General features: G+C 50.3%; 1 protein-coding gene across 1 annotated transcript in view; it reads right to left on the bottom strand.

Moving 5' to 3' along the window:
- Positions 1 to 26809, bottom strand: part of LOC135258648 (putative adenosylhomocysteinase 3) — a 42435-nt gene that overhangs the window by 5070 nt on the left and 10556 nt on the right. Inside the window, exons 2-12 of the mRNA XM_064342091.1 lie at positions 8445 to 8556; positions 6018 to 6161; positions 4863 to 4985; positions 4312 to 4413; positions 3898 to 3992; positions 3364 to 3470; positions 1892 to 2008; positions 1738 to 1801; positions 1435 to 1523; positions 1006 to 1076; positions 106 to 282 (exon numbers count right to left, since the gene is read on the bottom strand). Of these exons, the coding sequence (XP_064198161.1) occupies positions 106 to 282; positions 1006 to 1076; positions 1435 to 1523; positions 1738 to 1801; positions 1892 to 2008; positions 3364 to 3470; positions 3898 to 3992; positions 4312 to 4413; positions 4863 to 4985; positions 6018 to 6161; positions 8445 to 8556 (1201 nt within the window). The remainder of the gene's footprint in view (positions 1 to 105; positions 283 to 1005; positions 1077 to 1434; positions 1524 to 1737; positions 1802 to 1891; positions 2009 to 3363; positions 3471 to 3897; positions 3993 to 4311; positions 4414 to 4862; positions 4986 to 6017; positions 6162 to 8444; positions 8557 to 26809) is intronic.

The raw sequence follows: 26809 nt of genomic DNA, 5'->3' as shown, positions 1-26809 counted from the left end.
GTGTGTGGTGCGTGTGAGGTGCGTGTGTGTGTGCGTGTGAGGTGTGTGTGTGGAGGGTGGGGGTGTGTGTGTGTGTGTGTGAGAGGTGTGTGTGTGTGGGTGTGTGAGAGGTGCGTGTGTGGTGCGTGTGAGGCATTAACACTGTAAACGCAGCCCCCGTTAAGGGCAGTCCTCCCGCGGGACTCACCACGTCGATCTCGGTGTTGGAGTGGCCCATGTTACACACGATGCAGCCGTTCTTCATGCGGTCCAGGTACTCCCTCACCACCACGTTCTTATTGCCTGAAACCATAAGTCACTGTTTCATACTCTCTGCGTACAACATATCAAAACCCTGATGACTGACTGCTTATAGATTCTGTATAAAAAATACTTTTTTGCGAGAGGGAGAAAAAAATCTCATTACTAGAGTATTTGAGAAAACCCCAACATTCAACCACATTTGCATGAATTTATCCAGGGAAACTAATAGCATAATTTTTCTACGTACGATAACATAAGAACAACACCAGACCAGATACGAACATTGACTTTACTACAACTAAAACATAAGAATTCTACATATATATCAATAAATAACATAACATATTTTTATGGTCTCCTGACAGAGATCCATTGACTAACTCGTCCAACAGAATAAAATCCCACTCCTGTGCACACTCTCACCCCCAGGGTGATCTCCATATCGTAACACCGGGTCAGCGCAGACACTGTGAGCACATTTCTCCCGCCTCTCGACGGACGCTTGCAAACGGCTCGTCAGAGCGAGATTAACTGGGGACGCAATCAAGTCTCGGAAGCAATTAACCCCTCGCAGATCGGATTCACGGGAGACGGCCTGCCAATCACGCTCCCCGCTCTCTGAGGCAGAGAAACGCCTGAGTCAGCGCTTCAGCGCGTCAGAGCGCGGCCTGACGCCGTCCAGGCTTCGGCCTGTTCCGCGCGGTCTCCGTGGAGACGCCTCGCGCTGGCGGGGGGTTCTCAGGTCGGCTGGAGGAAGCCTACCTGTGCAGGTGATGACGATGTCCACCTGCCGGATGACTTCATTCAGCTTCACCAGCCTGAAGCCGTCCATGCTGAGGGGAGCATTTAACGTGCATGAGCTTCATCTGTCCCACACACTCGCGCACCTACACACAGACTCGCGCACCCACGCCCATTCAGCACAGTAGGACACACGCGTACCTCACCATTACACAATATGGCTCAAATATGACTTGAATTATGACTATATGTTTGTATACGAGGATATTCTTTCATTCTTTGAAGAGTTGGCATAGGGATACTGATCACTACAGATGAACATAACGGCAATAATGTGACACCTGCTATTATACCTGGAGGATACCCTACTCTCATAGACACCTGTCATTCTGACTGGACAGCTCCACCCCAGTGTGACCCCTGACCCTTGACCCCTGACCCCTGACGTACCAGGCCTGCAGGGCGCAGATGGGGTCGATCTCGGTCACGTACACTATGGAGCCCATGGCCTTCAGAGCAGCACAGCACCCTTTCCCCACCTAGAACCACAGAGAGACGTCAGTTAGGCCAGAACTTATGTAAGTGCACACTGCCCTCTAGTGTCTCGAACACAAACAGCACCCATACGCAGCAGTAAACACCAGCAGGTAGAAGCGTCAAAGGTGATCTCAGGTACAACTGACATGCACACTGTGCAGGTCGCCTGTCAAATAAATACAAACAAACAAAAAACACAAACGGATAAAAGCATACCTCTCCATATCCACACACCACCACCTGTTTGCCTCCGAACATCACGTCTGTGGTGCGTTTCAGCCTGCGGAGAGAAGCAGGGGAGGGATCAGTGAACATCGGCTCCGCCCCCCTTCAGAGGAGATGTCCAATGGCGAGGCCCGACTCCACTCACCCGTCCAGAATGGACTCTCTGCAGCAGTACAGGTTGTCGAACTTCTGCTTGGTCACGGAGTCGTTGACGTTCATGGCGGGGACGCAAAGCTTCCCGGCCTTGGACAGCTGGTACAACCTGAGCAGAGAGGATCATGGGATATTACGAGATGGACAAAGAGCACCCAACTCATTCTGTATTCCTTGTAATCGCACTCCTGTCAATAACAGATGACTCCTTCCGTACAAGGCGTTTCTGGTGCTATTACTCCACCTGCCCTCTGAATGGCCATAACCCTTAATGAACATTCACATGGTGAATGGAATTGGACTCTGGGGTTTGACTGTCGAAAGAGAGAACTCTCACTGATAAGGATTCAGAGCTGAAAATCTTCTGCGTACACAGAATCTGTCAGACAGGATGCTGCGGTATAAGACAGAACTGGGGTCAGCGTAAGGTCAGCGCGGGGTCAGCGTGGGGTCAGCCAGTGGGCTGAGGTTCTCCTCTGAACCCGCAGCACAGTGTGTTTGGCTGAAGCTGAAGAGCATGTGTGGTAAAGGACTGCAGTGGCTCAGTTCCCCTTACAATTCACTTAAACCCCAGGACTCCAGTCTCACTGACACAATATAACCACACAGACACACACACAGGCAATACACACACACACACACACGCTCGCTCAGTCGCTCACTCACTCCTATACACACACGTACACGCATATCATGCACACACACTCCATATACCGCACACACACATCATAACACACACACTACCAAATTTCTACACCTACATACCAAACACAGCAACACACACACACACACTCTCTCTCTGTGGATGTGCCTTATAGCAGTGCATCAGCAGTAACAGGCTCTCAGGCTAAGCCCCCACAGCTAGTTTACATAATCCTGCTCCGTTTCTCACGCCGGCCCCGCGACTCTCCAGGGCAACGGCAGAGCAGCCCCGCTTTAAAAAAAGCCCTGATCTCAGCGGGAGAGAAGCGCGGATTAGACTGCACTCAAAGGTCAGCTTCGCTCCACATTTAAAACACCGTAATCAACTTAAACTCGTCCCCATCGGACTGAAAGCTCAGCTCGCGCGCAAACTGCAGCATCCTGTGGAGAACGGGCGCTTCACTTCAGACCAGGCGGCAGTACTGCTCATCTCAAAGGAGCAGTTCTGACCAGCAATCCATCAAACTAATCACAGGACAAAAAGGCCTGTGAAATAATGATTTTTTAAACTCTAAAACTCTAGAGAGGCATCAGAATACATTATAAAATTTGGCTTATTTATTTTGTACTTTTAAAATGCATCTTACTAACATCAAGTAGAACACAACATCTTGAACAGCATAAACGCGTCAGATTGCAAATGCATGTTAAATACCTTTACCGGCCACTAGATGGCAGCACCCACCCACAAGCAAGTCACAGTCTCCCACCAGAAAAAAACCCGGTGAAAGCATCTCTTCGGCCAGCCCGGCCGTGACCCACCTGTGAACCCCGGTGACGCTCTCCTCCACGATGCCCTTGATCTTCTTGAACATGTTGGGGTATTTCTTATAGATCCAGTGGGTCAGGTCTCCTCCGTCATCCAGAATCTGAAGGGGCAGCAGAGGCAGGGGTTACTGCTGGCCAGGCCACCCGCTAATCCTGACCTCACTAGCTCTAAGGACGTGTGCGTAAGAGGACACATTCAGTCATCTGCTTCTCTGATGCTTACATCTGAAAATAACCTCTCTAGCAGTTACTTACTGAGGCAGTTTAGTTGAATTCCAAGCTCTATTTGTTCATTATTTATATTTTTAATGTCCATTTAATTTTATTTGTTGTATTAAATATACTTAAGTTCTTAAATCCTGCATTTTCTTTATGAGATAATTCCGTAAGTAAGAGATGTCACCTTCTTGGTCCCCGTTACTCTATGATTGGCTGTGAGTGACTGTGTTTATAGTAAAAATGTGACGTGATTGGCTTAAGCAGATGCACAGAGATCAGTAAACCGTTAGCCTGCAGGAGGCGCTGTACCATGTTGGGCTGCCAGCCCTCCAGGTTAACACATCGGTCGATACACCACCAGAAATCATCCTCCGACTCCCCCTTCCACGCAAACACCGAGAAGCCTGCAGGACAGAGGGAGAGAAGATCAGGAGAGAGGGAGGGGGGAAGGGAAAGAGAGGGACAGAGTTAGTGAGCAGAGGGAGGGAGAGAGAGGAAGATAAGGAGAGAGGGAGGGGAAAGAGAGAAAGGGAGAGCATGAAAGACAGGAGGGAGGGAGTGGGAGAGAGAAGAGGGAAAGAGTGAGAGAAAGGGAGAGTGAGTGAGTGGAGGGAGGGAGAGGGAGAGAGAGGAAGACACAGAGAGAGGGAGAGAATGAGGGAGGGGGAGAGAAAGGAAGAGAGAGAGGGAGAAAGAGAGATAAAGGGATGTGGGGACACACACCTCCCTCTGCCAGAGCAGCCGCCACCTCGTTCTGGGTGGAGTTCAGCGATGCTGGCACAGAGCCAGGTCTCCACCGCACTGGGGACCCAGGAGCCAGACAGGGTCTACCCATGGAGGGCATGGGGGATGGAGCCAGCAGTTAGGCCGTTATATCACAGACATCACAGGGCAGTGATATGTGTTACCGCATGTTGTGGTGTTGTGTGATATGGATGTTGTGTTGTGTGTATGATATAGTGTGTGTAATATACTCACAGCAGTCTGGGCAGTGATATGTGTATGATATAGTGTGTGTGTGTGTATGATATAGTGTGTGTAATATACTCACAGCAGTCTGGGCAGTGATGTGTGTATGATATAGTGTGTGTGTGTGTGTTTGTGTGTGTGTGTGTATGATATACTGTGTGTAATATACTCACAGCAGTCTGGGCAGTGGTGTGTGTATGATATTGTGTGTGTGTGTGTGTGTGTATGATATAGTGTGTGTAATATACTCACAGCAGTCTGGGCAGTGATGTGTGTATGATATAGTGTGTGTGTGTGTGTATGATATAGTGTGTGTAATATACTCACAGCAGTCTGGGCAGTGATGTGTGTACAGCCCACCACTTTGGCTCCAGCCAGTGGTTTCTCTCCCTGAGCTCTCTTCCTCAGAGCCATGAGCGCTGGCATCTCTGTAGAGAAACACACACACCCATCAGCACACACACACAGGGATCAGCGCGCATACACACACACACACACACGGATCAGCATGCTAATGCTATAGCGCAGAACTGGCCTTTCTCCTCCAACTCAGGGTCACAGATTGGCTAAAAGGAGTCACAGGCCGGCTGAGAGGAGTCACAGACAGGCTGAGAGGAGTCACAGACAGGCTCAGAGGAGTCACAGACGTGCTCAGACAGCCTGCCCATGAAGCAGCCATCGCCTGTGTAATTGCTGTGTGGGCATCAGGCTGGCCCAACCGCAGAAAGCTCAGCTGCTTTTTCGGGACAGGGCCAGCCTATCGCAGGCTCCAAAAGCAGAGCAGAGCCGCGCGGTCTGGTGTAAATATAGCGGGAACGCCCAGCCAGGCGCCATCTTTAATTTAGGGCGACCGCGACTACTTCACCTGAGAGGTGGCAAATTCCTAACGGCTATAATGAACTATGACTCGGAGAATAAGCCTGTCCCTGGAAATGCCTTTCACCACTGAGAAGGCCAATCAACACTCTGAGAGAGAAAACACCGTATGGGACACGGGGAGAGGGAGAGGGAGAGAGAGAGAGAGAGAGAGAGAGAGAGAGAGCCTTATGGGAAAGGAAAACTGAGCAAGACAACAAGGGAAACGGGAGAAAGAGAGCACGCATGAAGAAAACAAGAATTAAAAGGGACAGAGAGTCGAAGACACAGAGAATAGGAGAAAAAAGAAAAGGCAAGTGAGAAAAGGAGGGAAACAAAGGAAGAGAGGGGCTGAGAGAGAAGGGAGAGAGGGCATGAGAGAGAGAGAAAAACAGGGAGCGCAGGAGAGAAAGATCATCTGAGTTCAGCTCTCATGAGAGAGAAAGAGAGAGAGATGCCAGAGAGTCGAATCGATGTCTGGACCAGCTAGCAGACCGGATAGCCGGGTGATTGGCTGGCCTCCTGAGCTGGTGGGCTCCCTGTTGTTCTACAGAGGCTGTGCGAACGCACGGGTGCACTAGCGCCCCCTGAAGGCCGACCCCCACCTTGCTCGGCGATTTCGATCTCGCGGCGACCGAAGTCGGCCTGCTTGATGTTCTTGATGCAGAAGTCGGAGTTGCCCTTGGAGTTCTTCTGCTGCTTGTCCCGGGGAGAGGTCTCGTCGTCGGAGCTGTCCGTGTAGGAGGCCGCTGTGGACAGACAGACGGACACAAAGGCACAGAGCGTTTTACCTCAGCACATATACGGCATGTTGGAAACAGCATCTTCTCATTCAAGTTTGTTTTTTTTTTTTTTAAGTTTATGAAATGGTGAAAAATTAGAACTATTAAAAATATATTAAAAATCCATCTGTGAATTTGCAAAATACAGAAATGTGAACAGATGTTATTAAAAGGGGAAAGTGTTTTGGGGTGCCCTTGCTCTGAGCCCTGCTCTCCTATTGGCTCACTGTTACCGGGCAGATGGCAGACAGCATTAGTCAGCAGACCCGCCCCTCCGATGCCTCAGATCAGGGGCCCTTCACAGGGCGGGTTAGCACCCCAACATCTGCCGTCAACTAAATCACCTCCGAAACAGCTACCCAGTCACAACCCTAAGCTTACAGTCAATTAAGAGATTACAGGGAGGTAGGGAGGGATGGGGAGAGGTGCAGCCTGAAGAGGTGAGTCTTCAGTCGTCGCTTGAAGTGGGTCAGTGTCTCAGCTGTTCTGACCTCCACGGGGAGGTCATTCCACCATCGTGGGGCCAGAACAGACAGGAGACATGTTCGGGAAGCGCAGGTGCGAAGAGGGGGAGGTGCCAGGCGTCCTGAGGTAGCAGAACGGAGGGGTCTGGCTGGCATGTAGGGATGAAGATCTCTGGCATGTAGGGATGAAGACCCCCCTCTCTTCCTGCAGCAGCCATCTTTTCTGACTCCTCAGCGAGTTTTGGATATTTTTAATAAGCAGCCAAAGCTTCCCATTCATCCCCATCCATCATCCCGGGGCGACATAGCTCAGGAGGTAAGGCCGATTGTCTGGCAGTCGGAGGGTTGCCGGTTCAAACCCTGCCCTGGGCGTGTCGAAGTGTCCTTGAGCAAGACACCTAACCCCTAACCCCTAACTGCTCTGGCGAATGAGAGGCATCAATTGTAAAGCGCTTTGGATAAAAGCGCTATATAAATGCAGTCCATTTACCATTTACCATCCCCCTCCAACCCCCAACAAAACCCCGACATCCACGAAGTGAAAACTGTTTTTCCTTTGAGCGATGTTTTTCAGAAAGACCCAGGAAGAAGAGGGATTAAAACAAAATTAAAGCTCAACAATTATTCCCCAAACACCCCCCCCCCACCTTCATTTTAATGAAAAACTGGCTCAGAGACAAATTCCTTTAATCCCACGGGCCCCCTGATATGGCCCGTCGCTCCGAGCAGAGGCCGGGGAGAGAGCCCGAACGGGCCGGGGGGGGGAGAGGGGCGGAGTGCACCTACACCGCCCAACGCAGAGAGCGCACGGGCCCTTCCTGTTCCTCACCCGCCGCTATGGAAACGAGCAGGGCTGACGCTCGTTACAGAAATCCAGAGACTGCCAATCACGCGTGCCCTGCCAGCGCTGGCTCTCGCGCGCGGCGTCCGCGTCTATCCGCTCGAGCGCGATGCGAGCGGCGTGGCGTTTCAGCCGGGGGCCGCAGACGCAGTCGAGAGGGAAGTCCGTAAACGAGGACGGGCGTCCGGAGCGATGCCTCGACCCTTCTTATGGTCACGTGACCTGAAACTCTAGGCCATGTGACCTGCCGTCTCTTTTACTACCATGCATCCTGTACGGGTGACACCAGGGACATGGCAGGGTGCTGGAGATGTGCACCAACAGTAAGAGACTATCTACTGGTTCTGACTGGATGTGGGAACGGATCGGTGATGGTTCGATATGCGCAGCCTGCCAACAGCCCTGAGGAAGAGGAGGCGTAGGAACCGTCCTATCAAATGCAGTGCTTAGCCTGAAGTCGTTAACTCAAAGGGAACTGGTAACACGATGAGCTTGATTATTCCTGATCAGCGAATACATTTGAAATGTGGGTGGGTCTTTCGTGCCTTATGACCAACACCTATTTTTAGTCACTTTTTCTCAGTTGAAACAAGTTCATTTTGGAGATGACGCGGTATTCACTAATCTGTGTGAAGGAAAAAATGCCTATACTCACATTTGATTGTAAATCAAAGTGAATGATAAATGTTGCTAGAATCCTGGTCTATCCCGCTTGTTATTTTAATAGGTCTACAGGACTGCGTAAGATTTTTGCTGCTCAGTCACAGATGGGTCAGGTTGCATTGCTGGTCATGTATCACGCATTAGGTATTCTGAAAATCAAATTACAGTGCTTTGCTTAAAAATTTTTCCAGTTTTTCCAGTTCTTCCAGCATTTAATTTAACCGCGTGTAAGTGTGTGTACACGCGTGCGTGCGTGTGTGTGTAGAGAGAGGCGGGCCGTACCTGAGCTGTAGCTGTCTGTGGAGGACTGAGAGATGGAGCGAGACAGGGAGCGGCGGCCGATCTTGGTGGGGCGCTTGTTGAACTCCTGCTTCTGGTCTGCAAACTGGATCTGCTGTGGACACAGGGACAGAATCAGAATCAGAATCAGAATCAGAATCAGAATCGAATTTATTGCCAAGTACATTTACACATACGAGGAATTTGCTTTGGTCAACACACAGTTGTGTGTATGTACAACAGTACACGGGTCACACGGAGGGTTTGCACAGAGAGTCTAAACCTCTTCCCCAAGGAGCAGAGGCTTACAGAACACATTCAACAGGGATGATGCATTTCAGCATGGCATTTTTACCAAGTTTTAAAAAATATATCTAGTATGTCTGTAGAATTTGGGCCTAACCCAGCACCCCACAGTAACTGGGGCTGGCAGTCATGCTGTGATTCTGTGTATATCTGCAGGAAAAATGGCCCTGGCACAGCTGACACACAGCTATAGCCCAGTGAAAACACCGTTTATAAGTGTCATAACCCGGCACTCCGTGTTCCACGAGCAATTAATTATTTTATACAAGGAGGTATAAATCATTTGGAATACACTGTCCAGAACATGGGCAGTAACAGCACTCTTCAACAATCAATAACCATAAAAAGTCCTGGGGCGTGGGGGGGGGGGGCGAGACAGGCTAGTAAAAGACCATTTCCTGGTGAACTGATGCAGGCTGTGTTGATTGGCCTGGCACAGTCACCATCCATTATGATGTCATCCGTTTTAGAATCATAAATTGAAACAGTCCAAGACACACAGGGAAGACCTGATGCTACAGCCACCAAAGTATAGGTCAGACACAGAGCATATACTACCAAAGCAACATACTGATAAACATTATTTATACTGCCATGCTAACATGCTGATGTATTCACATTAGCACAGTTACACACAGATTCACACTGCAGACCCCTGAAAGCCGCTTCCTGCGTCTGCACATTTATAATGCCTTCCTTTATTTCCTCCGGTCCAGACTGGTCAGGGCTCTTTAGCACAATGCCCGATTGTTTCTCTCTGTTCCCCGCCCCGTTGCCCAAAGCCCCGCCCGCTCGTGCCAGGAACCGCTTTAAATAATCAGAATCCTTGGCGCTCACCTTAGCTGTCAGTAATGGCCACTGTTAGCGTTAGCGGCTGAAAGAGCCCATTACCAGCGTAGCGCTAGGCCCTCGGACATTTTGGGCCGGTCACAGTTAGCTTGCCTTGAGCTCTAGGCCTCAGACCAGTTTGGGTTGGACAGCGTTAGCGTTAGCACTAGGCCCAAGGCCAGTTTGGGTTGGACAGCGTTAGCGTTAGCACTAGGCCCAAGGCCAGTTTGGCTTGCGTCAGCACTACTGTAGCGTGGTCTTTATCTTTAGGCCAGTCAGCAAAACATGGACTCTCCTTTGAACCATATAGGCCACAGAGAACCAGCACTTGCATTATTAACCGCCACAGAGGGATCTCAAACTACATGTCCCAAAATGCTCATTTCTGTCCCACAATCTCATGTTGCACTGCACGGAGTAGCACTTAGGGAGTACTTTTGCCCATATGTTACAAAATGGGGTCTGAGACTGCTGATAGGGGGTCTCACACAGAGCGTGTGTGATATGAGAGAGCTGGCGAGCGTGTGTGCGCGTTGTGTGTGTGTGTGCGTGTGTGAGAGACTAGACAGGATATCCACACTGAGAAGCCACTCTAAGGGCTCTGTGTTACTGCCGGTTCCATGGAGCTGCCCACACAGGCCCACAGCCCTCAGTCACCACAGCCATTAACACAGGTGATCACCAGAGGCTTCCCTCCTCAGTCCAAAGCTCAGAGACACAATTTCCCCTCTGAAAACAAAACATATTCTCTCTGTAGAGAATACGAACCATGCAAAACATTCTCCACCAGCGGCCATTGTAATTAAAAACAAAACAATAATACCCTTCGTATGACTATCGCTGTGATCATTAGGAGTCAAAAGCTATGAGTAAGTGAAATACAGTGGCCATAAGCACTCATGTCATTGATAATTACCAATTGTTACTCTAAAATACAGTATGCCATGTGGTTATTATTTCGCTATAATATAACCCTGACTTCAGCACAGAGAAGGACAGTGCCCTTTAACTGCGGATGACACACACACACACACACACACACACACAGCCTACAGTTTCTCTCAGGTGCATCCACCATGCAAACAACAAACTTTCCACACTGCAAGCACAAAAAAGCAGCTCCCATGAAAATTCCAAACAAACACCACATGGAAAAAACAAAAAAAAAAAAAAAAAAACAAGGTCCCCAAATCACGGCACTGACGCCTGAAGCACACGCTAAGGACACGGGATTAGGGCTAAGAGCCGTGTTCTGGGAACAACGGCGACGCCATATGCCACGCGGCGTTTGGTCTGACGTACAGATGTTCGCGAGCGTGCGCACAAGCAGAGAAAAATAGCGGCTTACGCAAAGGGGCAGGCAGGCTTGGGCAATCTGACCGCCAGCGCTGGCAGCTGTCACTGGAATTACGACCAAAAGAAAAGAGGGGGAGAAAAAAAAAAAGCAATTTCCTGTGCGCGGAACAAGCAGATCAATCAGGGTGTGACGACACAGCAAACCGACAAACAGCAACTCTCTTCCCTTTAAACTTGGTGGTACACTCAGGGCTGTGATACTCCAAACTGCATTAAACCAGCTCTGACACAAAAGGTCCTCCGATGTGGTCCGATTCACATCCTGGTCATCCCTCATTTCCTGTCGCTGCACAGTGGCCCCTGTCCCGCTGGCCTGGGGGCCTCTCATCATCCAGGGGGGCGGGCAGAAGGCGGGACGGGGGGGTACTGGAGCCCCACTTAGCCATGGCGGTGATCGATCCTCTCTGCCTGCTCCCTCCTCGGGGCAGTGGGGCAGTCCTCCACTTTAAAATGGCCCCTTGCACCTCTTCCCCCTCTCTTCCTATAAGGACCCCCGTCCGCTCTGCTCACTTGCTCCTAATCCATGTTTGATCAGTCAATCTGCTCCTTCCTGGCAGCTCCTAATAGGATTTGCTGACTCAGGCTCCTGCAAATATGAATTCCTGACCTGGAGGCTCTGGACTGGCATGTTGTGACGCAGAGCCAGACAGGGTCGGTACCGGTACCAGGCCAACAGTATTTACCGAGCCTGTGCTTGCTGCTGGAAAAACAGCAGCCTGCCATGTGATCCTGTGGTGGCATGCGATTGGTCGAAATGGGAATACTGGAATACTGTATGGTGAGAGAGTTTAGGGTGGTGTGTGACTGGCTGAGAGGCGCACTGCATGCTGGGTACAGTAGGAAAGCACAGGGTGGTTTGTATTTGGCTGAGAGGGGCACTGGTTGAGAGAGGTGCACTGCATTCTGGGTTCAGCAGGAGAGCAGAGGATCATGGGAGCGGCTGATGAAGTGACGGAGATTAGGAGAAGCGGGTGAGCCTCTTCGGGCCGGGGGGAACGAATCAGAACCCGACAGCAGCGCTCGGAGCGCCGGGGGCTCGGCCAGCGGGGGCCAGCGGGGCCAGCGCGTGATCGCCTTCACGGAAGCGTTCGAGTGGAAGATTCGGGCCCCGGACGCGTTACGCAACACAGGACTCCTGAACCGGCAGCGAGAGAGCTCTTATCAGAGCGCTGCGAATGCCGTCCCCAGTTCAGAACAAATCAATGTCATTTTTATGAGAAACGGTAGCGCTCTGAATGGTCCTTCATAAGGGCTAAGCTAATGGTCCCTCCTAAGTGTGTGTGTGTGTGTGTGTGTGTGTGTGTGTGTGTGTGTGTGTGTGTGTGTGTGTGTGTGTGTGTGTGTGTGTGTGTGTGGTGTGATGTGGTGTGTGTGTGTGTGTGTGTGGTGTGTGTGTGTGTTGTGTGTGTGTGTGTGTGTTGTGTGTGTGTGTGTGTGTTGTGTAGGTGTGATAGTGTGTGTGTGTGTGTGTGTGTGTGTGTGTGTGTGTGTGTGTGTGTGTGTGTGTGTGTGTGTGTGTGTGCACGGGCGTTTAGCGCAGTCTGATACGCCTCCAATAAGTGTACAAAGTTAGAGGTTATGTGCATTTACACAGAGATTACTCAGACAGATGCAAAGTACCGGTGGGTCACACCGTGGGCATGTCTCTAACAGAACTCCATTGAGCTGGATTTCTGTGAAGTGCCACAGATATGGTTCGGGAGAATGGGCACGCGTACTCTGGCTGAACACGATTCTAACCGTGTCCCTATCAGTATAAATGAAATACCATGAATAAGAACCACACAGAGGTCAGATACAATCAAACAGAAAGGTACACAAAGGGTAATACTGATAGTGAATAAATGCACTTATCCTGCTATGTGATAAAAACGATGTACGTGGTGCATGTTGCGTGTTCTAAAATGAAAACATAGAGGACTAAAGTATGTTTGAAACAAACCATTACTCGTACCACTCAACATATAGGCTAATACAACTACATGAAATGGACATATTACTCAACTGTACACATCAAAGACACTCATTTAACGAGGAGAGACAGACTGTTTTCACATTTCTGAAATGACTGCCTTTCATTTCGCTTTCAGTAATGCATATAATAACCAGTAATTATGGACAATGTCCTCTGCTTGTGCAGCTGCCAGTTTGGTACCTCTAACTGTGAAGGGCGAAGGTTTTGGACACACCGGATTTATTTATTTATTTTTAACCAGCTGTGTTCCCTGTTTTTAGCATACCCCCACCCAAAGCAGTACATCATAGACTAGCATAGACTAGCATGCCTGCAGCCAGGTTTTGCTTGATTTCACTGCACAGTCCACTAGCAGAGCAGCTCAGTAATTAGAGACTGCAGTACCCCTTACTGGCCAGAGGGGTCTCTGTTTGGCTGGGAGCTGTGCCTTGGGAAAGCCTCACTTCCCAGCCCCAGATGTGACTGCCTGTGTGTAACCCTGTGGGGTTAACAACAGGGCAGGGGTCAGTTCTGCGCCGGTCAGCACCGACCCGGCCAGGGCTCCTGGACCATGTGACCCGTCACTGGATCCAGTTCACCGCACACACGGGCCGGCACACGCGTTGGGACTCTGTCCGCAAAGACGACAGAGCGAAAGAGCCGACAGAGTTAAAGTTGCCAGGCAAGCTACTGCTAATGAAAACATCATTAAAAAGCCCGGTTGTTGTGAACTCGGCGCAGGCAGGTACTGGACCACAGCCGACGGCACTTGCAGCGGCGTCGTGTTTGTGGTTGGCGTGGGTTTACGGCGGGACTTGCGTAAGCGCGGCATCAAAGGGGCCCCAGAGCTGTCCCGTTTGTTTTTGCAAAGCGGCTCCACTGAGGGCCGGGGACGCAGAGAGACGGAACGTTCCGGGGCCCGGGGAGAGGCGAGGAAGTCATCAGACGAGACACACTCCCCAGAGAGAAGGTCCGAGTGCGGGGAGAGAAGCATCACAACAAACACGCACGCATGTGTACACACACACTCACTCACACACACACACTCACACACACACACTCACACACACGCAAACACACACACACTCACCACACTCACACACACTCACACCACACACACACACACACCCACACTCCTCACACACACACACCACACCCACACCGCACACACTCACACCACACACGCACACACACACTCACACCACACACCACACACACACACACACTCATCCTCACACACCACACACACAACACACTCATCTCACACACTAGCCACGACACAACTAGTCACAACTAGCTGCAGCAGCTTGCATACATCACACACCATCTTAACACACACACACATCACACACACCACACACACGTCACTCCCACACACGCACCACCACACCACCACAACACATCTTGCTACATAGACACACACGATACATCACACACAACATGCATGCTCAGCCCACACCTCAAGCCCCTCACACACTACACAGCTCATCCTCACACACACACACACACACACACACACTCATCCTCACACACACACACACATACAATCAATCACACACGACTCAGCATGCCTGAGCCAGCGGTAAAATATCTATAGTCACATACATTATGGCTGCGTGCGTGTGCGTTTGTCATGATATTTCACAACCAGTGCTTGGAACACACACGTATGCATTCATGCATGCGCGCGCACACACACACACGTGCACTCGCGCACACACGCACCTGACTCAGCATTCCTGAGCCAGCGGTAAATATCTTGTCGTATGCATTATGGATGTGTGGCAACAGTGTGGCTGATGAAGTGTAAATAATACATGCATAGCTACACTGCTCTGCACACGCTGGCAGAGGCTTCCTCTGAGTCAGAGCACTGATCTGGGATCAGGTTCTCCCTGTCGGAGTCCTAACCTTATTCACAGCGAGCCCGAAGGCAAAACTGCTCCCAGATCAGGATCTACAGTCAAAAAGCACCTGAATCACGTTTCCTCTACATTACATTACAGGCATTTAGCAGATGCAGAGCGGGTTACACAGCTTTTTACATGCCGTTTACACTGCATCCATTAACAGAGCTGGATGTATACTGAAGCAATGCAGGTTAAGTGCCTCGCTCAAGGGTACAAGGACAGTGTCCAACCTGGGAATCGAACCGGCGACCTTCAGGTTACAAGACGAGCTCCTTACGGGGGGTGGAGGGGGTTGTGTGCAGTGTTGCCATGGCGACACTGGAGGGCAGCGCGATCTCAGGGTGGACATGACAGCAGTGCCCTGGGCGAGAGGAACAGTTGTTCTGCACCACTGCACAGCGAGGTCACACCCCCCAACCCTTCCTCTTTTAGTTAACCTCCTCACCCCCACGGCCATTAATGACCAATTAGAACTACACCTAACCAGCTCAGCCAATTAGGACAAAGGACTCTGAGCCTCAAAAACCGGATTTAAGTCACTGTAATCGAGCAGGAAATGACTGTGGGAAAGCATGAGATTTCTCCTCGCTGATAAGAACGCTAGTGTGTGTGTGTGTATGTGTGTCAGCCTCACTCTCATTCAGGTGCACTGCCTCTCTCTCAATTCCTCCGTCTCGCAGTCCTCTTCAGTCCCTACTTATCCCCTTCTCTTTCACCCTAACCCTCTCTCCCTCGCTCTCTCCCCCTTCTCTTTCTCTCTGCTTCCTTGCTGGCTGCTGTAGCTCTGTATATCTCTGAAAGGCCTTTGGGCCCCAGTATTCCAGACACAGCCCTCCATCCGCCCCTCTTGAAGGCCCCACGCGGCTTCAGAAACAAACACAGCAGATGTTGTGGAAATTGACGCCCCGGTTGGCGTGATGGGGCCCGGGTTCGAGCAGATGTGATGCGAGAAGGGGGTCCTGGTGGGTGCTGAGGGGCTTCGCGGTTTGGGAGGACGCGCGACTGCGCTGGGAACAGTGCCGGGCCCAGCTGGAGAGAGCGGATAGCGGGAGCGGGCCCACGGCTCACTGATCTGGGGTCAGTTATCGCACGCGGGCACTGCCCGCATGAGCAGGCCTCGGTTAGACACACAGATCCCAGTTTACGCTGCAGGGTGAGTCTCACCTCAGGTGAATACTGGGGTGATGACATGGTTGCCCAACCCTTTTTGCTGGAGATTTACCCTCCTGTTGGTTTTCATTCCAACCCAAACAAAGCACACCTCATTCAACAGCTAGAGATCTCGCTGAGCTGCTAATCAGTAGAACCAGGTGCACCAAATTAAGGTTGAAATGAAAACCTACCGGACGGCAGGTCTCCAGGAACAGGGTTGGGCAGCCCTGTCATGAAGTGCTCAATGTCATTTCAATGACGTCAACCTCTAAAAAAGCCACTCTTTCTCCCTTGGTCTCTAAATTCAATTCAAAAAAGCTTTCATGCTTCAGATCTATTGCATATCACAGTGTAGGCAAATAACTAACATTTACAAAGTTCTAAAACAAATAAGTGCACAGTTGCAGTAAAAAACCAAACAAAGGGACAAAGATTAAGAATGAGAAGGAGAACACATACCCAAGTTAAAAGGCTAGACAAAAGAACAAAACCAACATCTCGGTTTCTCACACTCTCTCTAACCCAACCCTTGCATTGTAAGTCAAAGTTCAGTCAATAGGACTGCTTCAGTGTCCAACATTCCCATAGCCTCCGACCAATTAGCACGCAGCCAGAAAACCAGCTCCATGGCACTGGAACGATGCAACGAGCCCAAGTGGGCTAATCGCATGTAGAGTGGCTGGACTTAGCGCGCGGGGTGAAGCGTGCGCCTAAACGACCGTTAAAACGACGCTGCCTCTGAAGAGCACATTAGCATGTTGGCAAAAAGAGCAAATTCAAGCACAATAAACCTCGAGGCGCAGAATTCTGAACACCGAGAAGACCACACTAGTCCAAACGCCACTTCCGCAACCTGTGACCTTGACAGACCGAAATGTGCATTTTTTTGAAATTTATGGGGGGGAGGAGTATCAGTAGACAAGCAGGGCCCTGGTCAGAACCACAGATCCCGGTCTGAGGTACCGTCAAACCCCATAGGCTAAGTCTCGTCGTACGTCTCCGTGGGAACTAGACAGTGGGCAGCCACACGAGCTCTCCAAAGGCTTTTTTTTTTTCTTGGTAATCCTCTAGCAAAGGATTGTTTGCTTCACTTCAACAGAAAGGAAAACGATATCCACCCCACAAAAAAAGGCATTTCAGCACATAAAAGCGCAGAAGCTCGCCTGACACGAACGCTCCCCAGTTGGCCGTTAAACCACCGCATTTAGCGAAGTCGTCGGTCGTTAAGACCGCACTTCCAGCGGTTTTAAATCCCCATCGGGTAAAAACGCGGCCGTAAATTCCCGTGCAGCCGCGAGCAGGCACACTCGCGGTCCGCAGCACCGCGACCCCTCCGAGCGGAGGGTGTTTGCTTAAGGTTTGCCGCTGGCGTTTCGGAACGCTTTTCCCGACGGGGCAGTCCTGAGGCTAAGTTACTGTGTCTGAGGAGCGCGGAGCGAAGCGGCCAAACGTAACACATTTATTCGGCTCACGGCTCGACCCAGAAAAAAAACACCAGCGCTGCAGAGGTGAGAGCAGCCAGTATCACCGAGACGCCCGCTCCTACTCTTTAGTGCGTAAGTTTTTTAAATAGCCTACGGTCGCCTGCCCAGATGAGCGGAGACGCAGGGCGAAGAGATGGGGCTCGGGTACCTGGATTCGGAGGGACTGCACCCCATCCTCCTGCTCTCTCGTCCGGGTCACGTTCAGCAGGTTGTACACCCTCCTCATGGCTCCGCGGCGCGAGCTGGACTGAGCGCGCTCGGCTGAATGGAAGAGGCCCATGCATCACGGAGCGCTCTGACGGGCGGAACAATGGGCCCTCGCTCGGGGAAAACGGGGGCGGGCTGAAAGCCGAAACCGGCGGAGACGCAGCCGCCCCACACCCGTTTGGTTTGCTGGCGGGGGGGCTGGGAAAAAGGGGAGGGCGGGTCGGACACGCGGGCTCGGGTCCTCCCACAACGCGGTCAGCGAGACGCGATGAACCCCAATTGGGCCGTGCCGAGGAGAGGGTTCTCCTGCGCCCGTAACGGCGGTTGGACTGGTCCCACGTTGGGGGCAGTCCTTTGGGCTAAAGACCCAGGTGCGAGGAGTCGGTGAGCAGACAGGCTTGCCTGGCACAAAGCTTCATTCAGGGCTTCGAAGGGCCAGTGAAGGGTGAATGGTGAACGGGGCGGGCTGTAGTAACCATGGAGAATGAGTGGAGGATACAGCCAACCGCAGAGGAAGAGCGAGTTGGGAGAGCCAGTGGAGGGCAGAACAGGCTGTGGAAACCAAGGAGAAAGAGTGGAGGATACAGTCACCAGGAGAGGAAGAGCGAGTTGGGAGAGGCAGTGGAAGGAAGATGCCAACAATAATACCACCCTGTGCCAGTCTCGTGCCAATTTCCACAAGCTAAGCAGGACAGGGCTGTGCTCTTTTTGTGAAAACTAAGTTGCTGCAGGAAGAGGTGTTGGTGGGTCAGTGGGGGCAACTCTTCCCCTTTGACCCCACCCCCACCAAAAAAAAAAAAAAAAGTGTCCTGGCAGAGGCTTCCAAATTACAACAAAACTGACTATATATCTGGCAACCGAAAACATCCCTTGGATTCTCTACCATCTCTGACATCATCACGGCAAATGCATTTTGTTTTGAGTAGACTTACCTGATAACATAAAAAGATCATTTGAAACTTTTTTTCCACAGCAGTAGTGAGAACTAGGCTATGTGGCCTCCACAGGAAAGCCGGACGGCCACTGTACATCCAACCAACTAATAGAAAAAGACTGGACTGTTCCACTTCAGGCTGAAAGTCAAAAACTGCATATCATTTGCAGTGTTCGAGGTGAAACGAGATGGATCAAAATGTAAATAATGCAGTGAAGTTATTCAGTTACTCCATGTCGAAATGTTAACAAATATTTGGATGATCGTTAAGCCAAATTTGCGTTCACCGTGCAAAACATGATTTAATCACTCGGGATCCCAGAAGAAAAACAAATAAGGGTGAGACCAGAAGCTTTATTACTGTTGCATGAAAGCCCTCCACAACCACCAAAAAGGCAAAGTCGACATTTTATATTAGCACATCCAGACTCGTCTCCTGATGCTTTCCACCAATCAACATCCTAATGGGTCAGTCTTGAGACAGATTCCGATTTTAGCTCTTTAAAACCGGCAAGAAAAATGCATTGTCCTCTTCCTTTTAAAAATAAGCACAAAAATTTCAGTTAGCACACGTTCAGCGTTGGTGGTTACACAGACATTAGTGTGTAACCACATACTGATCAACTCAAAACTGATCATTTTTGTGAATTAAAATATCAAAATATGCCATCAAGGTGAGGGCAGTACATTGTGTGCTGCAGCTTCCAAAAGAACAACAAAGTTGAACTCAGTACACCCATCACAATTAAAATATAACTTTATGAGAAAAGTCAATAACCCGTGAGGCAGCTTCAATAGGTTGTCAGGCAGAAGTTTGATCTTTCAGCCAATAAAATAAAAAAAACCAAAGCCAGCCAGGAAGGACAGAAATAAACATGTGGTCTTTGATGTGGTCTAAACTTCCCAAGACACAAAGGCAATGGCTGTCAACTCACCAGGCACGAAAGAAGGTGGGGGTGCAAAGCGTGTGTAAACAAAGCGCAGTCCAAAAGCGGTGGACCGTCACTGGGGTCCTGTTACAGCTGGATGCAGTGGGTTTTGGGTGTGGTGTGGGGACTGTGGGTTTTGGGTGTGTTGTGGAGGCTGGAGGCTGTGGGTCTTGGGTGTGTTGTACAGGCTGTGGGTTTTGGGTGTGTTGTGGGGACTGTGGGTTTTGGGTGTGTTGTACAGGCTGTGGGTTTTTGGTGTGTTGTGGGGACTGTGGGTTTTGGGTGTGTTGTGGGGACTGTGGGTTTTGGGTGTGTTGTACATGCTGTGGGTTTTGGGTGTGTTGTGGGGACTGTGGGTTTTGGGTGTGTTGTACATGCTGTGGGTTTTGGGTGTGTTGTGGAGACAGTGGGTTTTGGGTGTGTTGTACAGGCTGTGGGTTTTGGGTGTGTTGTGGAGGCTGTGGGTTTTGGGTGTGTTGTGGGGACTGTGGGTTTTGGGTGTGTTGTGGATGCAGTGGGTTTTGGCTGTGGTGTGGGGACTGTGGGTTTTGGGTGTGTTGTGGAGGCTGGAGGCTGTGGGTCTTGGGTGTGTTGTACAGGCTGTGGGTTTTGGGTGTGTTGTGGGGACTGTGGGTTTTGGGTGCGTTGTAGAGGCTGTGGGTTTTGGGTGTGTTTTTTGTGGGGACCGTGGGTTCTGGGCGTGTCCGGGGGTTTCGACCAGGCTGCCGGTGTGCAGTGTGCCGCCGGCTCTCACCGTGTGGCGCAAGATGCCCGGGGGGGTGGGGGGGGCGCCGCCGCCGCACTGCTGGTGGGAGGAAGCCCCTCTGGGACTAGCGGGCGAGTCCGCCACCGTCCTTCTCTTCAGATAGGCTCTCTGACAGGGCCTGTGCGAGCCCGCCCAGGCCAGGCCCGGGCGACGGGCCCGCTTTGGGGGGAGCCATCTGACCCTACGCCTGCACTAAATCACAGCAAAGCACTGGAGTTACTGTACGCTACGCCTGCGCTAAATCACAGCAAAGCACTGGAGTTACTGTACGCTACACCTGCGCTAAATCACAGCAAAGCACTGGAGTTACTGTACGCTACGCCTGCGCTAAATAACAGCAAAGCACTGGAGTTACTGTACGCAACGGACAGGGCAGAGCCCCATTACACTACTTATCACTGTAAGCACTGATCAGTGTTGCTGTAGGCCCTGGTCAATATTACTGCATACAGGCCCTGGTGTTAATGTAGATAGTGGGCAGTGTTCCTGTAGAAACTGGTCAATATTTTTGTACACAGGCCCTGGTATTATGATATTCTTGCAGACAGTATTTATGCAGGTGAGCTTTCCTGTAGATACTGATTAGTGTACCTCCCTAGCATTACTATAGACACTGGTTAGTATTACTGTGAACCCTAGACATGATTACTGTTATTACGACTAGTGTAAAGCCTTAGAATTATAGTACAGAATAATCAGTTTCACTTTCGACACTAGCCAGTATTAGTCATTATTACCGTAGTCTTGCGTCAGTATCATGGTCAATATTACTGTATGGCCCGGTATTACTGCAGAACTCAGGCAGCTGAAGCACTCGTATGGCTGGTGAATGAGAATAAATCATTAACAAGTGAGAACGGACACGTTTACTCTCCCGAGTGAAGAAATTCTCAGGTAGGCCAAGGAAACATCAGCTTTAAAACGGCACACTACCCAACGCCAGCTGCCCATCAAAACAAACGTGAACCTAATCGATACATTTACATCTCTGCAGCAAGAGATGTAGGCCTACATTTACACCTCTGCCGTAGCATTACACTCATTTATAAAACGGGATGTTTTTTTAACAAAAAAATAAATAGTGGGACGGCTCCTGCAGCTTCACGTTCGTAGGTTCATTTTCTAAATGGGGCAATGCCGTTGTACCCTCGAGCAAGACTGAATTGCTTCAGTAACTATACAAGCTAAAAGGGATGCACATAAAAAGAATGTAGCCTAAGCTATGTTAGTCGTCTGGAGAAAAGTTCTCTCATAATTTCCTCAATTTATTTACATTTATTTATTCATAGAAGAACAAAGAACACATGAGTCACAAAAACAGCCAAATTCGCTTCCGTAGTCGATTCGAATAAGTAGTAACCAAGGGTGACGCTGTTGGCCAATTACGCAAAACACCTAATTATGCCCCGCCCTGCCGGGCTGCCTGCCCCAGGTTCCACCAACCAATCAGGATTAAGCACCAGCCTGCCGGAAGCACCACTGCACTGAAAAGCTGTGCGTGCCAGCACAACCTCAACCTCTGACCATCCATCCCGGAAACAATCGGCAAGTCTGTTTTCACATGTGCTAAAAGCCGTTTCTGATCTTTTCTCAGGAAAAATAAATAGCCTACATTTTTATAAAACCACTTCATTAAAGGACAAATCCCACTAATGCATCACAGCTCGTGTCGGATATAGAAGCGAAATCTCATCCAGGTCGGAGAGGGGAGGGAGAGGAGCGTGAAAAGGAGAGCGTACATCCGCTATAGCCCCGCATGCGAAAGCAAACTACGCACGAGAATCGCCGATTAACACAGCTCCTGTAAACGACTCGTCAGAACACTGCTTCCTGGAGGCTGCTAAACTCAAAAACAATACAACGCCCCCCTTCTCCCCCCGAACACACACACACTAACTGTGAACCGATTGTGAAGGCTGGCACAGGGAGCCGATGTACGAAAGAGCATCAAGCCATCGCCGCGATCCAGCTGACGAGCACGTGAGACCGATTCTCTCATGTAAGACCATTCATCGAACATGTCGCTTTTTTTCTGGGGCCTACGGCTGACTCGAAGTGTGGGTTCGCCGTCTATAACGGCGCACAATAATAGCCTTTTTGTTGCAGGTCTGGACGGAGTGGGACGTGAGCGGAAGTGGCCCACGCGGTTTTCTGCATCGCTGCTTCGGACTGCGTCCCAGCTAATTTACACGGCCGGTTTTATCCGTGGCAGCGCGTTCGATTCGTAGGCGAACTGGCGATCTGAGACAGAGATCTTCGCGGTTTTAAAAGCAGCTCTTCTGTCGCATACGGAGGGTGAAAGTGGTGACACAACCCTTCCTCTGAAACGCTACCGTTGCAGCCGCCTCGCTAACAAACAACCTCCCCTTAAATCTCACCTGGACGTGCGCTGCAGCGTGCGCAATCACGCGATGACAAACACCGCACACGCGATGACAAACACCGCACACGCGATGACAAACACCACGCGTCGCGCGCTGACAGAGGGGGTCTGAACCAATTAAACGCTTACGGTCGTCCCTGCGCCCGAGGAAAAAAAAAAACACTCAATGAGCGGTTTGGAAATGCGAGCGGCGCACCGTGGGATTTGTAACGAGCAACAATTACGCCAGAAGAGCTGGAAAATATCTTGAACCATCAGCCCAAATAAAAGCATAAAATCATATCCTTCTGGAGCCCAGATAATCTTCTGTACTGTCAGCAGAACAATAGCTCATGTGTGCGCATGAAATACTACACAAACACAGATGCGCCCAACTCCGTTTGGGTGCCTTTGCTTTCTCATGGCTCTTAACAGCTGAAATCCAAGAGGAGGATTCAGTCAGGGGTCTGACAGAACAACCTTATGCGAACCCTATCAGTCAGAACCCTGGTCAGGGTTAGAACTCTGACAGCAAGGAGGCCCACTGCACTTCGACTGTTATTGTAAGGGAACAACAAGTTAAATATACATAATATATATTATATATATAAGCGGACACATAGTTGGTAGTCAAGGTGACCAACATGTTTCGGTCTTTAGCAACAGAAGGGTCAGATTCCAATTTCCAACTTGTACAGGTTTTAAGGAGCCGAAACGTTTTTCAAAACACGTTTTAATGCTACAGTGTATGAGGCCAAAAGTGACCCAAATCTATTTGAGGAAAACAGGTTAGACAATCATAAGACCAGGACCAAAAAAGAAATCGTCCGAAGCGCTTGTGCTAAACTGAGACACACAGTGCGGTGGGTCTGTAGGACTTAAAGCCGGCTCGCATCAAAAAGCCAACCGGTGAGACGCTTTTAAAAAGCCGTCATCCGAAGATATTTCAAAGAAACTGAAGAGTTCAAAACAGCTGCTGACAACTGCTGTGGTCTCTCAGACTCAATGGGCAAAACTTTGAGGCCAGAACGGGTGATAAGCCTGATCGACCGACTCTCAGAACCTTACGGAGACGGCTAATATGTTATCCAACACATTTGTGTTGACGGTGGACATCTTTGACTCTGTTAAATTTTGAAAATGCGCCACCCTCGTCTGCTCTCAGTGTTGTGCTAAAACTAGGGCTGAGACGACAGTGAAAACAGGACTGGTGGAGGGGCCATTTTAGCTGACAGCAGCTGATGGTAAATTAACTGAGAACACATTAGACTGACCAGCCTGTCATTTATGACTTTCCGGGACATTAAAATTTAACAATCACCGTTAACATTTAACATTTATCATTTAACATTAGCAGTCTTTTCTGCCAGGCAAGCTCAGAGTAGCGTAAAGACTAAATTAGCCTATTTGCAAATGTCAATACTGGGTAGCATTTGAATTATGACCACAACACTGTGATGCTATAATATTTATAATAACATTTATATGGGCAAATATTAATTTAGACTTAATTGCTAGAATCTGTGCAAATGTGCAGCAGATTTTCAGAAAAATAATCAATATATGTACAAGGGTGTTTACAACCTCGCACTATTGACACCGTTAGTCTACAGTCCTTGGTATTTAACCTCCAGCAGTCCTGACCTAGCTGCATGAACCAGTGGAATTTCGGCTGTGGCTCCTCTTTTTGGAGTCGCTTTGGCTATTCAAACACAGGCCAATCCATCTTATTTAATCGGCTACAGCCATCAGCTGTCACCGATTCCGAGAGGTGTATTTGCACGCTGGGGCCTGTAGTCTTTAAGAGCAGCTAAACCATGCGTCGCCACGGCAACCGACAAGACAGAAAAACCAAACTATTTTCTTACACCTCGCTGTGCACCTCAGGGGTAAATGGCAGGACGAGATCGCCAGAGCTGGACCGGGACGGGGGACGCGAGGGGGCTTCGTTCGCGGGACTACGGTTCAGCCGAAATTCTCTGCAGCCACTGGAGGAACTCCAAGGAGACGGGGGCACACCTCTGTGCTCCAGAATCTGCCGCACGTGGCACTAATGCCAGAGAAGGCCCACTTTCTGAGGCACTGGACCTGGGTCAGGCACGCATCCGGATGGTGGCAAAATCCAAACGCAATCCCGCATAAACCCTGGAGCTTTTCAGCAACACAAAAACGTTCATATGAAAGAAGAGCTTTATTCCGCCTATTAGCCAAAGCGGACCGTTCCCGGTAATCTGCCGGTAATCTGAAGGATTTCGAAATAACGATGTGACCCAGGTCCGCTGGGTAACGGCCGGGTTGGTGCAGAGCAGTGCAGGGGGGAGGGGTGGGGTGGGGGAATACCCACAATGCACCTGCTCCCAGGGAGCGAGCGCGAAGCGAAGGTGTCTCTTTGATGTTGGACTTGCCGCACCGCGTAGCAGAGAATGCCATTACCGCTCTAAATAAGTCACCTAGTGTTGAGCTGGGTTACCGACTGAGCAGCTGAGGACTGCGACTCTCTCTGCTCGCACGGTGCCTACGGCATCACAGGCTCCCGTCCGCCAGGATTCTCCTTACGCAACGCGGACAGAACAACACATACTGACCCCACAAGGGGCTGTGTGCACACCGATAGATCTTCCAATAGAGAGGGAAACAGAGATAAATAGGTTATGTGCAGTTAGCTGTATTTCACCGTCTACTGAATCAAAGAACACTGTGTTTTTAAAACTCAAACCTGCAACCCCATTGAGAAATGCTAAACCTCTCAATCTATGAAAATAACCACCAGTACTGGGGTCAGTTTCACTTCAATTTTTAATTTTTTTTTTTTTTTTTTCCACTTCATTTTTTATGAATTTCCTCAATGGACTCATCTTAAATGAAATTTACACCCCAACTTATTTATTAACCTTTATTTATACAGGGCCGGTTGATAGCGCACGCATGCTCTTTTGCGAACGAGAATGGTCTGGAGGATGTGTCGCACATTGATGTCTACGATAGTCTAAATCCAGAGGAAGCGTAGGCACTACCGTGACCTTACGCTCCCCGGAGGCAGAAGAGACGGCTCGCCCCCTTGGGTAGGCTGGCCGGCTGGGTACTGGGCACTGCGCCTGGCACGCTGAACAGCTGGCAGCTGGCCGTGGCCAGGAGGCCCACTGCACTGGCCCGTGCCCAATCACTTATATCACTATGAAGGGGGTAAAAATACACCCCCATCCACTCAGACGCCAGTAAGGGGATATCTTTACCCCTCTAATTCTGACTCACGGACGGGGCAGGGCAAGACGAGGCTTCGTTTCGGGTGACCCCGCCCCTGTGTCGGCACTCCGTTCCCCAGGTCCCCGCCGGACATCTTACCGCCATTCTTTACTGCCTCGTTCCCGCCATTTTCCAGCAGTGAAGCTCAACTGCCTTTTATGGCGACAGGGAATAACTCATTTCACAGCTTCCGCTGAAGTGCAGGAGCAGCGAGGCACTTTCCGCTGATCGGAAGAGTGGCTAGTGGCTGTGCGTCACCGTGGAGCGGGAACCCGCTCGCTCGCGACACACGGCGTGCAGGCCGGACGCGTTCGCGGTCTTCGTCTGCAACGGACACCGAGCGCGGCGATCGCTCAGGCGAGAGAGTCAGTGACGTCAAAACCACAGGCGCGATCCCGCTAACTCACACAGACAGACGAGGGTGTTCGTTCAACTGCCCACGCTCCCTCACACACTTACTAAACCGCACAGCACACAAGCGTCGCTCCACATGCTCCTTTATCTTATTTTTATTTATTTTCATAGATGCGTTGTGCCGTTCCGTGTTAGGAATCAGTTAACACCAGTGGCCACAGTGAACTATCCGGTTTCCCGACTTGGACCGGTACTTCTCTCTAGGGGTTTCGTCATACTTGTTCCTGGTTATGGTTATACACTTTGTTGTACGTCGCTCTGGATAAGAGCGTCTGCCAAATGCATGTAATGTAATGTAATCTTACTGCATCCAGGTCAAAGGTCAGAAATCGGACCGAGCCGCAGAGAGCGGCGATGAGAGAGCGAAGCTTAACGAAGCCTGGAGTGGGCGGACCTACAAAGAGCTGTCAATCACCAAACTCTCCACAGCACCACACAATTATTGGTTCACCCCGCCAAGTCGCTGATGGTACACTGTGGCACCAGCCAATCCTGGATCAATAAAAGCTCTCTGTGCCATCAA

The sequence above is a fragment of the Anguilla rostrata genome, chromosome 7 (assembly GCF_018555375.3).
Source record: "Anguilla rostrata isolate EN2019 chromosome 7, ASM1855537v3, whole genome shotgun sequence".
In the NCBI taxonomy this organism is placed as follows: Eukaryota; Metazoa; Chordata; class Actinopteri; order Anguilliformes; family Anguillidae; genus Anguilla; species Anguilla rostrata.
This window is presented reverse-complemented; position numbering and strand designations above follow the sequence as displayed.